The sequence below is a fragment of the Coffea eugenioides genome, chromosome 3 (genome assembly GCF_003713205.1).
Source record: "Coffea eugenioides isolate CCC68of chromosome 3, Ceug_1.0, whole genome shotgun sequence".
Classification (NCBI taxonomy): domain Eukaryota; kingdom Viridiplantae; phylum Streptophyta; class Magnoliopsida; order Gentianales; family Rubiaceae; genus Coffea; species Coffea eugenioides.
In genome coordinates, this window is record NC_040037.1 from 31,408,413 (window position 1) to 31,425,923 (window position 17,511).

Genomic DNA, 17,511 nt, shown 5'->3' on the forward strand with positions numbered 1-17,511 from the left:
AGATATCGAGTTTTGTCACTCTTGGTGAGATTTGTATCAGGATTGAGTTCAGGTTCTACAAAAAAAACTCAACGTCTACTCTACATTCAATTTAAAGCGTCTAGCCTGCTTTGTTTGCTAGATTTTTCTAATGGATACCCAATAGACACTAATTAATACCTAAATTACAACTAACTTACCATGTTAATAGACAAAGTGATAATGAATGCATCCCCTTGCATTTAGATACTTTTTCGAATTATCTACATTTTTCTAAAAATTAACATTTTAAATCCTTTTAATGAGTGCCCAACTGGTACCCGTTGGCCATCATTCTTTGTTTTCAAATTTAAATTCAACTTTTTCTTATAATTTTGCATAATTAAAACTCAAATCCTTACATTAACTTAATAATACTGCAAAGTGACAAACATATTTAAGGTAATCACACATGAACAATTTGAGCTTGCTCATGAGTCTTGGAGTTGAATATTTCGTGGTCGAATTTTAATTATATTTAATTATTGAGGGAAAGCTTTTGTTTCTATTCAATTCAGGCACAGATAATTTAATATAAACTCAAGTTTTATGCAACCTAAATCAAGGATTTTGTTTTACCCACTATGAAATTAAAGAAAATTGGAGCCCTATGCTATTCACCTATATAGAGAGTTGAACAATAGAGAAGTTGAAGGCATTCATTCATACTTTACGTTAGTTAACAAAATGTCATACTTTATTAGGCTTGAAAGATGAATCATGCTATTTGAAATTCAAATTGAGTTGGACTCGATTAGAGCTCTAAAGATCTTAATGTCCTTAATCCTTTAGTTTTGATGGTTAGCAAAACAAATGATAAAATAGCTAATGGTTTAAATGAGTTTTATGATAGATTACACTCAAGGATACATGAATTGCACATCAGAAAAGAGAAAAAAAAAAAAGAAAAATGAGCCAAAAGCTAGAAAATGATCTCCACTAGGGTGTGTTTGTTTGGAAGGAAAAGGTTTTCCGGAAAACATTTTCCATATTTTCTTTTGTTTGGTTGTGAATTATTTTGGGAAAATAATTTCCGATAGAAAATCAATTACACCCAGCGGAGGAAAACAACTTCCTCATCTGTCTTTGTGAAGTTATTTTCCTTCCTGAAAAGCAGTCTTCTTTTCGCAGCGACATCTCCTCATCTCCGGCAAATAAAAGCTTTCAGTCCAACCAAAAGCCTCCGGCGACATCTCATCAGCAAACAAATCCCTCCTTCTTCGCAGGCGGCATCTCCAACTCCGACAAAGACCCAATTTCGGAGGTAACAGATCATCTCCCTCTCTCTCTCTCTCTCTCTCTCTCTCTCTCTCTCTCATTTTTAAAAGCTGCCAATATCAACGGTCATGTGTGGATGCGTTTGTGTGAGTGTGAGTTTGTGTGGTCCATTTCTCTAGTCATCGGAACTAGACTTTGCCATTGCGAAGCATAAAAACAAATGTAGCATCATTGTATCACACTAACCTTGCACGATTGACCATTCTCCTTTCTTACAGGTTACGGGAAAAGAGTATATTAGGCCAGGTGGGATGCCATAAGATCCATCCGAGCAAACTCCCATGGATACCCAAGTCCCCTGAAGGAAAGCCATGAGAGGGAATTAAGATTCTTGCACAATGAAAGAGGGAAACCCTTCAAGTGAATTCAACCTTTGGAGTTCCAAGAACCCAGTCATGGATCTGATCACAAGCAGCGCTTGCGGCAGATAGCACACTGGACAGCTTTCTGGCTTTAATGATTTCTGCTCCACGCTGCTGCACTGTCGTGATGAACTCCGTATTCAGCCTGACACATTCAACCGGTATAGAAAACTTATTAATATAAGAGAAAAACGATAGCAAATTATTTATGAAATGCAGCAAGATTGATTATTTCTCCTTGGAGGAAATGCAGAGAAAAGCTTGCCATTGATCATCAGACACAACTTCTCTCACAGGCTTCCACCCCTTGCCAGTGTTTACAGTCGCGTGATTGGCGTCTGGATACTGAGTTGAGGAATGATTCCCCCAAATGATCACGTTCTTTACATCCCCAACATGGACTTTTAGCCTCTCTGAAATATGGATGAGGGCGAAAGTGCTATTCTGCTAGAACTCCTCTTTGTAGATTGACATTTGCACAAGGCTGCATGATGCTAAATTTTTGGCCTAGCACCAGCAGTCTGTCTCTGTACTGAGCTGCTGTACATATTAAGGTGGTTTATTGGTAATTGGCCTTGGACTTTGCTAATCGAAAGCTCCATTGGTCGGCAGCAAGAATTAACAAATTATGAATAAATCCAAGATTCCATTAATAATTCCATTTAAGAATTCATGGTATAATATGAATAGATATTTTATAGAAATGATAATTTGATTATAATGGATAGAAACTAAAATTAACTTGTAATGAAATAAATGTTTTGAGAGTAAAAAAAATATTTGCAACATATCAACAAATATATCAGAAAATATTTTCAGTGACAAACCAAACACCGGAAAATTATGAAAAAAGGAATTTGGAAAATATTTTCACTTAATAACCAAACACTGGAAAATTATGGGGAAGGAAGTGATTTTCCAGGAAAATGACTTCGATGGAAAATATTTTCCCTAGGAAAATATTTTCAGTCCAACCAAACGGACCCTAAGTGTCTCTTTACAAATTAGGTGAAACAATAACCAAAGGGAGACTTGAAAAAAGTTCAGGAATGGATGTAGGCTCAAGAAGGGTGGCCGGACCACTATAAATCGTTTATGTTTGATCTTTCTTTTCCTACTCGTTTATTTTCACAAGTGATTCTTGAATTTGAATTTAATTTCTGCTTTATCTTTTTAAACTCCACTCCTTGTCAAGGTTGCACTAGAGCTAACAAGCTTGTTCGAGTTTAGTTCACTAACTAGTCAAATCATGGTTGAATAACATTTTGTGTTTAATAAACTTTTAAATTTGGTTCAAACTCGGCTCGATTAGCATAAAAATGAAATTTTACATATAAAATATTCAAAATACTTGAACTGGAATACATAAAAGCTCATTCAACCTTAACTCAAGAAGTGAACAAGCCAAATTTGAACATAATTTTAAGCTCATCAAAATAATCAAATAAACTTGTGTTCATAATAAACCTTAAACTTGTATTCATAATAAACCTTGACTCAAGAAGTAAACAAGTCAAATTTCAGCATAATTTTAAGCTCATCCAAATAACCAAATAAATTTGTGTTCATATTTGTTTAGATCTGTTTACACCGTTATACTTTATGGCCAAAAAGTGGAGAGGCAAAAGTGAGTTGTTTCAGTAAAATGAAATCTAACTTGTGAAAAGGTGGGTATATTGGATATAACGTTATCATTTCAATTGAGTGAAGGCATAAATGAGGTTGAAAAGCAACTCTTAAAGGCTACTTTTTCCATTTGCTGTACAGATATTGGACTAGACTTACCTGTCCCACTTCGTGTTCTTAATTTTTATTTTTCTTTTTTTGTACATTGCAAGCAAATAAATCCAAATTCCATGCTAGACTAATTAATTACTGCTAGCTAGAGTTGCTTTCTTTCTAAATTTTGGTTTGCATTTCTTTTTTGTACTTCTACAATATTAAATAAGCAAATATAAATCATACACGTATTAGCATCACACCAATATCTTGGGGTGCTGTATATTTGATTTTTTTGATTTTTTTTTTCAATTTGTTTGAAGAATTTGGTAAGACTGGCTAATGATTAAAACAAAAAAAAAATGTTTGCAACAATAAAATTACAAAAGAGAAAAAAAAGGAACTATGGCCTTTGAAACACATTTAGACACATACTACAAAAAATTATACGCAGAAGAGAATTACAGAATCATTTAAAAAAATGCAACAACAAAAAAAGAAATATAAAAATTATTATAAAAGTATCATGATAGTGAATGAAATTGAAACTATTCAACTCTTTTATCATTCATATAATAAAAAAAAAGAACCATCTAGATAAAAGGGAGAAGGGAGGAAAGAGGATTAGAATATGGTGACTCTAAGATGAATTTTATTTCATCCTTTCCAATTAATGTAATTTCTGTATTATTTGATCTCGACGGATACAACATTAGTAAAATTTTAAAATTTATTAATTCATTCTTCTGACAAAAAAATTAATTCATTCAATTAAGTAGGCTAAAATTTAGCCTACGTGCTTAAAGCGGAGGATTATCGAGCTGATGTCATTATCTGGTGTGAAGCACCTAAAGAGAAACGAAAGTGGGTCCAATTCCAACATTGAAGGCCCCACACCAGTTGATATCGTGGTCCCACCCAAGTGTGCAGTCTTCGAGGTGATCATTTGTCCCACGTGTAATAATGGCCTCAAATCCGTGTAGCATGTGCCATCACCACACCTGACACCACTCACCGTTTTGTAAATTTAAGAGGACTTTAATCCACAAGCCCTTGTCTTTTTCAGAAATTATGGTAGGACCCCAAAATTTTGTCACCATTGTCTAGAATATTTTTGAGTTTGTTTCTCCAACTTGAACTAATACAAACTTGTTATTGTTACACGTTTAAAGGGCAACATGACGGAAATGATCACTGACATTTTCTAATTTTTTTTACCTTAAATTCCTTGTATTAAAATGATGTAACATGGTCACTCAAATATGTAAAATGTAGTAATATGGTCCCAAAATGTAATTTTGACTGATTTCTTTCCTATGATTTTCTTGAACCTTGAATTGCCACCTTGAGTGGGAAGAACTGAGTGTGTTTGAATTGTCCATTATTTCACTTTATTTACACGTACTGATTTGTTTGGATCATCAACACATTTTCTAATTACCTTTTTATTTTACATACATCATATCAAAAAAGTGCTACAGTATTTTTTTACAAAATTATCTCAAATAATTTATAATCCAAATACTCTTTTGTATCATTTTTAGTGTGGGTGATTGAGATAGTTTTGTCATTTTTTGTAACTAAATATTTAAAACTTAAATGACACTGAAAAGCAAATTTTTGTGGCAAGATCAATGCTAAGGTCACCATCTTAAAACAAATTAAAGAAAAAGAGACCGTACAAAAAATAAAGTACAAATGAAAAGTATAAGAGAAAGTTTGTATTGGGAGTTGTCATATTTCAAAGCAAATTTTACAATAAAAGTTTCAAACCACTATGCGACAACAAATAACATCAAAGACCATAATTTTGGTAATAAGTAATAAACAATCTCCTTCCGAGTGATAGAATAAAGTGAAGAAAAATGTTTAAAAGAAAGATTAAGTAATAAATAAGGGTGGATAATTTTTAGGAAAAGGTATACTAATTCAAACAAAAAATGTAAATTTTGCTTAATTGTTTAGAATTGCAGTTTTACACAATTTTGTGATGAGCATATACCTTTTTCATTGTATTTTTCCTTTATGTTTATTGATATATATATATATTGTTTAGCTTCCTTTTTTAAATTTTCAAATGGTTTTTTAATGTCATTCTTTTTGTACAGTTCAATTCAAAATTCAAAATAATAAAACTATATAATAAGTCATTCATAAAAATCAAGAAGATGATCCCTCACATTAAAAAAAAATTAAAAAATTCTCAAATTAAAATATGTTGTAAGATGGGCCTCATATATGTAAATTGATTAATTTAGTCCCAACTTGGCTGATCTAAGTGAGAACTCAGAACTTATGTTAGGATTGCATTTTGAACCATTTTGCATCTTTCACATGTGATGAACTAAAACAATTTTCATCAAACTTGAGTTACTATTTCCGTCATTTAGTGGGTGGCGTTTTATGCCGGCAATTGCATCTCTCCCAGACACGTCATTTCTACAAGATAGTAAAAGATGTTCCATGGAGAAGGATTTTATCTAATGCCAGCCTTGTCTGTATTGTAGTTTCTTGCAGAAAAAAATTTATATTTTTTATAAAATATTTTCAATCATATTTTTACATCATATACATTAAAACGTCACAATATATATTTTTTAAATAAAAAACTCCTAAAAATGATAATCAAAACATGAGATGGTCACTAGTTATTGTTTCATTGAATTTGCTTCACTAATAGTAGAGTCATGATTCGACTTTGATCGTTATGGATTAATATTAAGATTAAGTCCTAGTTCTAGATAGGTAATATCTAATTTTAACAGCTATAATAATAATAATGAAAATGACCCTTAATCTAATGTTTAACGTAGATGTTTCAAAACTTAAAAGTTATGTGTTTAAATTTTCCGTCCTTCTCACCGCTTGAAAAATTTATTACAGACATTTTTCCTCTTCATTTCGTTTGCTAAATTCCAGTTTTCTTTTAAACTATTTCTCTCACCGTTTGTTAATTCCTACTCTACCTTTTCTAGACTTTTTTGGGAAAGAGAAAGATGGTTCACTTTTTTTTTCTTTTTCTTTTGGGAAATTTGCCACATTGGTTCCTGACATTTTCACAAAAAAACTTTTTTAGTCCCTAACATTTAAAATCAGCTAGAATAGTTCCTAACATATAAATTATGAGTCAGTTTGGTTTTAATACTCGTATTTGCTCTTTTTTCCGGCTAAAAATAGCACACCGGCATAATTTCAAGGGCAAAATCGGAAACATTCGTTAATCCCTAATTTTGCATCCCTCAAACTCTTCCACCGCTTCTTCAATTGGTCCTCGCGAGTTGAGTATATGGTTGCACAAGCTAAGAGAATCAAGACTTGTAGCACGTATCAAGGAGCTTGAAAATGCGCTCCAGAACAACCAAAACGAATTCTATTCTCTGGAACCACAATCATCACGTCTCTTGACTCTGTGTACAGCGACAGATAATCATTATCAACCCCAGAAAGTCCTCCTCAGCTCTGCCAGAATGCTACAGATACGTTGGACGAGGCAAAAGGAGGGGAGAGCAAAGTGACAGGAAAAGATCCAGAGGCTAATTATGCGCAGTATTAATCCCGAACCCATTAACCAAGAACGGATGACGTTCCAAAGAGCAGAGATGATGGGTTCATTACTCGGTGCAAACGAAAGATCCAGTAGCTCCTTTCAGATGGACTGAGACCCCTGAAAATGTAGTTATGAAGAAGCATTGCAGCAAAAGATGGTGGAAATTTTGAAGAAATATACAGATGGTTGGGAGGCTTCTTGACAGCACAGATCTGTAGAATAAATAAGAAGAAGAAATTATGAACTAGCAGTAGGTTGAGAACCAATTGAAGAAATGGTGGAAGAGTTTGAGGGATGCAAAATTAGGGATTAACGAATGTTTCCGATTTTGCGTTTAAAATTATGCCGGTGTGCTATTTTTAGCCTGAAATAGGAGCAAATACGAGCATTAGGACCAAACTGGCTCATAATTTATATGTTAGGAACTATTCTGGCTGATTTTAAATGTTAGGGACTAAAATTTTTTTTTATGAAAATGTTAGGGACCAATTTAACAAATTTCCCTTTTCTTTTTTACCCTTGCTGTGCAGGTATTTATCGCTTAGACGTGTTTTCCATTTTTTTTTGTTTTTTGGGCGGGTAAACTCTTTTCCGCCGAATAAACATTGCTGGAAAAAAAAAAAAATTAATTATTCGATAAGCGTGTACTATAAGATATGTTCCCCCAACCCCCAACTCCCCCGGTTCGCTCTGCTCTCGAACTCGCTCTGTTATAGATAGAAAGAAAATGAGAAAAATGGAAATAATAAAAATGATGATAATATGCAAATGATCTCTTCTTGTAGAGTCCTTCTTCCCTCTGCCTCTGCCATGGCGGCCTCCTCTTTCCCTCGTTCCGCGGTTTGTTTCTCTCCTCCACTATCTCTGTACTTCTTCGTTCATCTTTTTTTTAACTGGACAAAAACAAATTAGACAAAATGAAATCTTTTCTAATTTTTCATATTTCTTACTGTTTTATGATTTCAGAACTGATAATTAGGGTTTGAGCTATAAGATTGGAGACTGGGAAAGTTTAATCTATGTAGAGGAGAATTTATTTATTTTAAGTGAAAGGCAAAGAAATAATGAAAACGAAATTGTAACGAAATCCAGAAAAGACGGAATCGAACTGTTTCTTTTCTTTTTAATCCTTTTTTTTTGAGTTTTAGCCTTTTGTTTTTCTTTACCCCCAAATATTGTAAAAATGCTTGAAAGAAGAAGATGAAATAAATATTAACACTTTACTGGAGAAAGGCGTGATTTTAACTTTTTTTTTTTCAACATTGTTTTTAATGATAGATATAATACCTCTATGCTCTAGTATGAATATTTCTTTGTATCTATAATTATTATTTTTTAATGGATAATGCATTTTTCTAATGAGATTATTGAAAAAGGTATGAGTTTTAATCATGTAGTCACTGAGAAGGTAAATTAATGGGATTTTTTTTTCGTCAGTATAATTGCAAGATCTTATATTCTATTCAGTGCCTCTAGACTCTAGATTGAATGCTTCTTTGTTTCTGTGATATTTTATTCTTTTTGATTTGTGATTTCGTTAATTAGTTGTACCATCTGTTTCGTTGGTTGGATGATTGGATCTTATTAATGATAATAGACGGCGGGGAAGGGGTCACTTGGCGTATGGCCAGGGATGGCGCAACTGAGCATTAGAAAGAATCTTGTGTATGGATTGATGCGGTTGTTCTCGATGCCATTCAAAACATTGCGTGGAGTTAGTAGCAGAACTCTTGGTGTTTCTCGTTTTTGCAGCATTAACAATATGTCCTCCACCCTCCAAATTGAATTGGTGAGCTCCACTTCTTTTCAGAGGGTTGATAAAGATGTATTCAGACCGTCCTATATTGCTTGGAATCTAATTAGAGGTTGTTGGATGCAGTTGTAGCCCTGTGCATTTTGTACTGAAATTGGTATCAAATTGTGTTTGTAGTAATTAGCCCAAAATTGTGCCTTTTCATGAAATAAGGCTCCTAGTGCCCTCTTCATTGGTTTTCAGAACGTTAGCTGGTGAACATATAGTAACATTTGTAGTTGATTGTTTGCAAATTTGCTCGTTTGTAATTCGTCTTGCTGTTTCTTGTGATCAGATACCATGCCTTAGGGACAACTATGCATACTTAATACATGACACAGATACTGGGACTGTTGGAGTAGTTGATCCTTCAGAAGCTGTACCTGTGATAGATGCATTGGACAGGAACAATCGGAATTTGACTTATATATTGAACACTCACCATCACTATGATCACACTGGTGGGAACATGGAGTTAAAAGAAAGGTACGGGGCAAAGGTATGATGATCATATCTTCCTTTAGTGCAGGAAGAATCAGAATTTGAGGATTAAGAAATTGAATAATATGATACATGTATGCATGAAATTCTTCAGTTCTTAGTGGCCAATTTTCATTATTTCAATACTGATTGTGTTCATATTGCTGTGGCCGGAACTACCCTTGCCCAACTTGCACTTCTTATTGATTGTCTTTATATGTCACCGTATGCATGCTGAAGCTTCTTTGTTACTTCACTTACTTGGTTACAGTCCACCCCTAAGTTGATGCAGGAAGTAAGGTTCTGTTGAAGGACCATCCCAACTCATACCTTCTTCGATGAAACTAAACAATCTGTGAAGTGAGCTTTCCTCAATGAAGTTGCTATCACTTCCCCCCTCCCTGCCCGCGGTTAGAGTAGTTAGACAGAGACTCGCTCCTCTCGTCCACCTTGACTGTCTGAATCTCATAAAACAAACATTTGCCTTCCCAAAATAAGGGAAGATTTAGTTGGAATTTGACTACTTCACTTTCTGCAGAAATGAAGAAAACAAAGGATTGATGGATGGTTTTAATTAATTTGGCTGGAGAACAGGTCATTGAAATCTTGACGAGTTGACTACTTGTTTTGGAAGTCTCTGTTTGGAATGTACGCTACGTTATGTTAGGCACAATCTTGATTTGACATCTGTCCCTGAATCATAGTATTCCTACATGATAGTGTAGACTGAGCGGCTTTGTACATTCTGATCCCTATAAATAGACTGGATCTTGGTTTTGGCACAAGTTTTGTAACATGTCCCTATGTTTTAGGGGTAACTTTATAATGTGTATAGTAGCAAAAGGATTTGTTGAATGGTATCCATTGGAATTTTATTGAAAGACCTATTATATGGTATTCTTCCAGTGGATCTTTTTGGAAGCATATACTGGGGAATTTTTCTGGCCCTGAGTTAGTAGTTTTTTTTTTCCTTCTTTTTTTTTGGGGGGGGGGGGGGGGGGGTGTGGTGCGTGGGGTTTATCTGGTCAAGTGGTGTTCACAGTTAATACACTGAAGTTATACAGTGCAAGTTTTTATAGGAAAATTTAACTTGAGGTGGTTGGTAACTTTATTTCATCTTGAGTAGTTTTAGGGTTTATTGAATGGAAGGCTGTATGAAACTTAGTAGAAGTCCTGTAAATGGATGTTTTAGGTTGAGTATAGACCTTTTTGGAACTGGTTTCTGGGGAATTTTTCTGGCTCCAAGTAAGTACATGTGGAGAGTTTTGTCTGATTTCGAGATGATCATGCCCATTATGCAGAAAAGTATGTTCCTTGAGATGGTGGAATGTTTGGAATGGACTTCTCTCCCTTTCCTGTATGAAGTTTCAAAAACAAAAGTTTGGGGCTTGTGGTCCAACACTCAACATAGTTAAATAACCCTATAATTGGATCTAGAAGCTTATCTAGCCTCATTAGCCCCGTAGTAGAAGGGCAAAATAAGAGCGATTGAAAAGGGCTTCACGAAAAAGATCCCTGATCTGATTTGTTTCACGAGAAACATGCTGAAAATAGAGGTTTTGAATTTGTATAAGCCTTGTAACATCTTGAAGAGAAGGCATAATTACTATAGGTCCCCAATTTTGTATTTTTTAAAGGCCAGATGGGACCTGAAAATCCATCTGAACCAAGACTTTGTCAAAACCCAACTGGGAAATAAGTTATTATACTTTCCAGTTAGGCCAAGGCTCCTGCTTGGCCTTGACCGAAAAAGTGGCAGCAACGCCGCCTTATCATCCTTTACAGCTCCTTCATGCCTAGCTAACCACACATTAAACTTGATCATCTGTTTATATGAACACAAAGGTTAGACTTTTCAAATGCCTCGATTTGACAAACCATTTGTTCTTATGATTATGTATATCATTTACTGTTATGAGTTGAGTTATTATCTTATAGTATGGAGACTCTGCCCCCCTGATCTTTAAAATGAACCATTTGTTTATATGTTCTCAATTAAAGTTGAATAATTAAGATGACAATGTTACTGCAGATGTGAATGCCTTATGGTTAGGTGTATTTCTGCTTCTGTTTCCTGTGTATCATTACTATGGAAACTTCCCTTCTTTCTGGAGTTACATTGATCTTCCCTTAGGTTGTCTTATTATGCCATGTACATATGTCCAAATTCTCATGGTAGGTAAAATTATTTTTTGGTTTATATTCGCACGTAAAATGCTTTTAGAGATGGGAAGGTGGTTGTGACTGAAATATAACCTTTAAAACACTTAAAATGCAACTTTTGACGTAAATCGTTTGCTTTGAGATGTCATGGAAGTCCTTGTGCTTTTAAAAAATATTCAGGGGGGTCATGTAATTTTGTTATGGTTTTAGTTATGATATCTAGTACTGGGAGTCGAGATACTGACCTGACTGTTATTTTAGGTAATTGGATCCGGAGTAGACCAGGATAGAATTCCTGGAATTGATATTGCATTGAATGATGGTGATAATTGGAAGTTCGCAAGCCATGAGGTGCTCATCATGGATACTCCTGGTCATACACGAGGTGGTTTTGATATCTTGTTTCATAGTGGATTTTTCTAATGTTGACATGGAAATTTTAGTTATTCTTTTATGTTCTTTGCAGTAAATCAAACTTGTTCACTGTTAATATTATTATGTGGAGTTACAAATGATTAGAATGGTTGCATCAGTTCCACCCATTTGTTTCTATGCAGCATTTTTTTTTAATTTCTTGATATGCATGAAATATTTTCTTTGTATTGAATGTTCAAGCCCTTGGTAACTGGTATCATTACAAAGGGTAGTGAAAAGCTGTTTTAAGCTTAATGCTTACCCCAACAGAGTTTATTTTCAGGAAGTGATGACTCAAGACAAAAGTAAAAACTCTGTATTTTTAATAGCATAAGTGAAGATGAAAAATATTGGATGTGCTTAACTGACCATGTATGATATTTGCAATTTTTTAAATTTGTCTTGGTACTTGTGCCTTTTAAGTTTTCTTTTTCTTTTCTTTTTTTTTTTAAATCCCCTTCTTCCCTTGAATTGCTACCCTAAATAAAAAGTTATTTATGATACAGTAGAGGGTGTCGGTACTGCTGATAAATTCTGCTAAGATTGCAATTGTTTTAAACACTTTGAAGTTAAGTATATAAAGTTACTACATAGTCCCCCTTTTTAACTTATGTTTCTACTGAATCATCAAACGCAGAAACATCCCACAGGCAAGGTTTTGGCTTTGCCACTGGATTTGAAGCTCATCGTGTTCTTTTTTCCCTTCTTGTGATGCAAGTGCTGCTATTTTTGAAAGTAATGGAAAAAAAAAATTCAAGCCTACCTTTGGGTGCTACCTCCAAACCTACTGTTTATACACCAAATCAGAAGTAGTGTTGTAATAGTTTGTTTAGAACAATAAAGACGATATGAAAAATAAGTTTGGTTGATTCCCGAGAGTAGCACATCTGGTGGTGGAATATTCGATGATTACTGTGTGAAGAAGATATGCTAAATGATGGAGAAATAACTCCTCTGTTTCTTATCTCTGTGTGATTCCAAAAAACATTAGCTTCCTTCTAAGAGAATATTGGCTTAATTTTGTAATTAGGTTGCATATTGTTTTAGCTGATAGTTTACAAGGTATTTAGTCAAATATTGGTTAAGAATGAACCTGCCATTATAGTGTCTTCTGATGTCTAAATGATAGATTTTTTCTGTTCCAAGAGTATTTCCTGATAACAAAATTCTTCTATGTTGACTCAAACCTGAATATTTTTCTTTTCAAATAAAACAGGCCATATTAGTTTCTACTTCCCTGGATCAAAGTCAATATTCACCGGAGATACTTTGTTCAGTTTATCATGTGGCAAGCTCTTCGAAGGAACTCCTGCTGAGGTAATTGTGCTTTAAATTGGTTATGCTTTTTTCTGAGTATGAAGTCCTTACCTTCATTTCATTGTCATCATACTTCTGTTAATAGCATCTCTACTTTATGTAATTTATTCTGTTAACCTATATTTACTGCTTTAATTTCCTTGGAATGTAATTAGAAGTATGGCAAAGATTGGAATTCTTGACAGTAGCTGTACTTTTACCAGGTTTGATTTCTGAGCTGTAGTTGTAGACAAAAACAGTTCCATGGGTCTAGTGGTTGCTTTGTTTGGGTTTTATTCTTGGTCCACATGTTTGTTTACGAGGAAAGGAACCAAGTTGCATTTCGCCTTTATGGTCAGCTTAGGTAATTTTTGGCATCTGTTTAGTATTCTTGCCCTATGACCAAATGACTTTATGGGTAAAATTTTGGGCTTTTGGAAGGAACAAGCCAAGGGAGATCCTGTTCCATGTTACTTGGGGTGAAACACGTTTGGTAACAATAGGAGCAATTTCTTGGACACGTTTCATGTATGCAGTTGTAGTTTGAGATGGAATTCTCTCTCTTTGTATAGTGCTCAAGCTTTTGGTTTTTGTGCACATTAGGTGCTTGACATGTTAAAAAATTGGCAAATGATCATCGTGCAGGTTTTTTCATTTTAATTTATACATTTTCTTTTGGGTGGAAGAGTAAAGGATTATCTTGTCGTTTGCATATGTACTACTAGCCTTTCTTGTAGAATGTTCCTCCCTTCTCAAAAAGAATCTTATGTTATTATAAGCAAATAGGAAATGATAAAAATAAAAAAAAGGAAATGTGGGGTGTTGGGTGTCCAATCAATTATTGGTAGGACAAGTTGAGTAGCTATGTTGGCATGCCATCCAGAGATGTGCGAGAGTAACAATCTATGGTACAAGTTTTGGTTGTGCATGACACAATTATTCAGATTTGAGCCAAAATGATGCAGCACCATGGAGGCCATGGTGATTATATTTATTTTGGAACTTCAGGCTTAGACGCACAAGAATTTATGAATATGAGAGAGCAGAAGTATGAACTTTAACAGGAGGATGCAAGAAAGGGAGTGGAAGAACCTGACATTAGAAATAGGAATCCTGGCCTTGATTTCCCTGGGAATGTTATCAATTTCAAAGACAGCCACCAACATACTATCATCTACTTGAGTCCAACATAATTATATTTCATTCTGATCTACCCTGAAGCTATGACAACGGATACTTTTTTCGGCAACCAGATTTGGGGCTGAAATTCATAATTTTTAAGCAACTTCATTGCTTAGCAAGCTTAATTAATAGGGAACTAAAAGATATAAGTTCTAGGAAGCAAATTTGGATTTTATACGTTAAAGATTACTGTATGCAGCCAAACGTGACTTTAACACCTACATTTGAGTTGACAAAGATCCTAAACTCAGAAATTGCATAGGGGGATATTTGTAGATTAAAACAGCCGATTCTGATATTTGTTATTCTTCACCATTTATGTTGCAGATGCTCTCTTCCTTGAGGAAGATAATGTCTTTGCCAGATGACACAACTATTTACTGTGGTCATGAGTATACACAGGTATGTCATGGTCATTGGACCATTGATTATAAATATTTTAGGTCTAAACAACATATATTTGCTCTCTGCTCTTTGAAATTTTCTCTGTACTTACATTGTTCTCCAATGTAATTTCTCAAAATGCACAAGCCTTGAGTGGTCCTTAACGTACAACATACTACTGGCAGAGTAATTCAAAGTTTGCACTATCAATAGAACCGGGTAACAAAGAATTGCAATCCTATGCTGCTGAAGTCAACCACCTCCGAGACAAGGGCATGCCCACAGTAATTTCTGGACTTGTTTCCTTTTTATGTTCTATCTTGTTACTTCTATTTTGGAGCACTAAATAACCACTTGATTTACATGTTCTTTAATATAATGTTGCACATAGCATGTTATTGGGGTGGCAAAAGTTCAGGTCGTCTGGAGTGTTTTTTCCCTAGGATTTTCATCCTCGTGTTTTTGCCAGACTTTTAACTAAGAAAATATTGATGTGCTCAGCTCTGTCTGAATGTTTGATCAGATTCCAACTACTCTTGGTAAGGAGAAATTATGCAATCCATTTCTTCGTACTTCAAGCATGGAAATCCGGCGGTCATTGAAGATTCCACCTGCTGCAAATGATGCAGAAGCATTGGGCATAATCCGGCAAGCGAAGGATAATTTCTAGGGCCAATACTTGGCAGTTTTCATCGGATTCACTAGTGCAAACAAAGAGAGCATTCAATGTCACCTTGTAAACAAGTGACAACTATTGTGTACATTCTAGCTTTGCTCTTATGTGTGCTGGGAATGTTGATTGCATCTGTCCTTGAAATTGCTAGAGAAAAATTGGTTCATGTCAATGATTTCGAACCTCTTTATTTTGAAAGAATAATTCATGATTCCAATTTTTCTCTTCTTTGTTCCAATTAACTTTTAAATCTACCTTACAATCCACAACTGAAATTTTAATTGCATACGTCTAACGGTTATTAACAGCCTCTCGCGGGTTAACATAGTTCACTGGAATTATAATGCCAAATTTATTCTAATAAGCAAATGACAACTATTTGTGTCCGCATTTAGCTTTACTCGTATGTGTACTGAAAATTTGACTCCATCTATTTATGAAATTACTGAAAGTGAGGTTAACTTGAAACATAAACAAGTGCTATTTGTTTTGTTGATACTGATTTTCAACACTTTTTTGTCTCCAAAAAGGCTAAAAGCTGGTTGTGAAAAATATTTGAGAATAGTAAAAGGTAACTTTTTGATAAAGTGACTCCAAATCCTTCTTCACAAGTCAAAACTAAGGCATCATAGGGTTGGTTCACTATAATCAAATAAATGGGTACATTACCGGTGGTATGGGTACATTAAACTAAGGTATGATACTATAGCAATATTTTAGAATTTCTCCGCAAGCTAAAATATCTGAATTGAGGGATTTTTTCTTACGTGTTTATTTATTTATTTATTTTGGGCTGCTAAGTACTCCAGCCAGGAAGGTGGTTGGCAATGTTGCGGCTTTTTTCTTTTAGCTGTTTCCTTGTAGTTTTTTTTTCTAGTAAATTGTTTTTGCATTTCTCTAACGAGTGCCTTTACACCTAATATTCTCCTAACTTATCATGTATATATATATATACTAATAATTATTATTTTCTTTTACATATATATATATATATATATACTTTTTCAATTTAGTATTATCAACCCTTACTTGTATTTATTTACTTTTCTAGAATAAATTTACATTTTAAAAAATATGAAACATAAAATATATTTTAACGAGTATCCTATGGGTATCCGTTATACGCCCATTATTTTTAATAGAGAGATGCCACCTCAGCTAGGGTAATACGTAGCCAAGATTAAAGAATCTAGTATACATATTTGAAAAGGTAATCAATAGCAAGGTAATACAACTGGTATCAATTATAAGAGAATCTAGCTGATAAGCAAATGACATACACGGATGCTATTGTTCCTCTTTTGCTTTCAATCATTCAATTCCAAATCAGAGAAAAAAATTTTACCATTAATAACAGGTCTTGAAAATTTAACTGATTGTCTTCATAATGAAGGTATCAGTGAAAGCTATCGCTTACATGTAATACTCTAAAGCATTCAGTAATATCACTTAATTAATTGCACAATCTGCTTAACTCATAACTAGTATTTAGCCCATGCATTAGCACGGTATTTTTTTTATTGTGAATATTTTTGAATCAATGAAACACATAAATAATTCATCAACAATGTTTTTACATATTATTCCTATTTGCATCAGAAAATTATTGTATTCCAAACATTTAACTGCCACATTATTCTTTAGAAACATTTATAAGTAAATTTAGTAGAATGTAATAATGTTCGGTAAATCGTATAATGCATAAAAAAGAAATAGTAGGTACTCTTTGACATAGTAATTAAATTTTCTCATGAATATGATTTTACACATACTCATTTTCATTTTCCATTCAAGTCAAAAAGAGAATGCAGCAATTCATTTTTACATGAATGATTTATTACTTTATATCAAAATTAATAAATTAACCAATGTAACTACACACATATATATACACATACAAATATATATACATACTAACAATTATTATTCTCTCTTGCGTTTATATACTTTTCCTATTTAATCTTACCTACCATCCCTTATATTTATTTGCTTTCCCTAATTAATCTTATATTTTCAAAAATATAACACCTGAAATATATTTTAAAGAGGGCACCCGTTAGACAAACCGTCATTAAAAAAGTAAGAAGTTGTTAAAGTGAGGGAAATTATGAATAAATTGATTGGAGGAGAGTTGGAGAAATGGGTAAAACACATGTATTGATTGACCAGTTAATTGTCTTCAATTAGGCATGTCATTTAGGAG

The 17,511-nt window shown here is 33.9% G+C and overlaps 2 protein-coding genes across 2 annotated transcripts; one reads left to right on the top strand and one right to left on the bottom strand.

Moving 5' to 3' along the window:
• Window positions 1-1,477: 1,477 nt before the first annotated feature.
• On the bottom strand, window positions 1,478-2,260 carry LOC113766414 (malate dehydrogenase, cytoplasmic-like). The gene is made up of 4 exons (XM_027310607.1): window positions 2,192-2,260; window positions 1,924-2,102; window positions 1,668-1,803; window positions 1,478-1,594 (listed from the first exon to the last, which is right to left on the bottom strand). The coding sequence occupies exons 1-4, from the start codon at window positions 2,258-2,260 to the stop codon at window positions 1,478-1,480; spliced, it is 501 nt and encodes a 166-aa protein (XP_027166408.1).
• A 5,358-nt stretch (window positions 2,261-7,618) lies between these two features.
• Window positions 7,619-15,533, top strand: LOC113765788 (hydroxyacylglutathione hydrolase 2, mitochondrial-like). The gene is made up of 8 exons (XM_027310042.1): window positions 7,619-7,764; window positions 8,522-8,713; window positions 9,012-9,215; window positions 11,621-11,744; window positions 12,990-13,090; window positions 14,579-14,653; window positions 14,821-14,919; window positions 15,159-15,533. The coding sequence occupies exons 1-8, from the start codon at window positions 7,687-7,689 to the stop codon at window positions 15,303-15,305; spliced, it is 1,020 nt and encodes a 339-aa protein (XP_027165843.1). The 5' UTR covers window positions 7,619-7,686; the 3' UTR covers window positions 15,306-15,533.
• Window positions 15,534-17,511: the final 1,978 nt, after the last annotated feature.

What these genes read in the sequence shown, in the direction of transcription:
- LOC113766414 (XM_027310607.1), bottom strand. Translation starts at nt 2,260, where the DNA reads ATGGAGCTTTCGATTAGCAAAGTCCAAGGCCAATTACCAATAAACCAC. An exon ending in GTTGTGTCTGATGATCAATG is followed by an intron (nt 1,804 to 1,923) that starts GCAAGCTTTTCT and finishes TGAATGTGTCAG; the next exon opens with GCTGAATACGGAGTTCATCA. An exon ending in GGGTTCTTGGAACTCCAAAG is followed by an intron (nt 1,595 to 1,667) that starts GTTGAATTCACT and finishes GCTTTCCTTCAG; the next exon opens with GGGACTTGGGTATCCATGGG.
- LOC113765788 (XM_027310042.1), top strand. Translation starts at nt 7,687, where the DNA reads ATGCAAATGATCTCTTCTTGTAGAGTCCTTCTTCCCTCTGCCTCTGCC. An exon ending in TCGAAGGAACTCCTGCTGAG is followed by an intron (nt 13,091 to 14,578) that starts GTAATTGTGCTT and finishes TTTATGTTGCAG; the next exon opens with ATGCTCTCTTCCTTGAGGAA. An exon ending in GAGACAAGGGCATGCCCACA is followed by an intron (nt 14,920 to 15,158) that starts GTAATTTCTGGA and finishes ATGTTTGATCAG; the next exon opens with ATTCCAACTACTCTTGGTAA.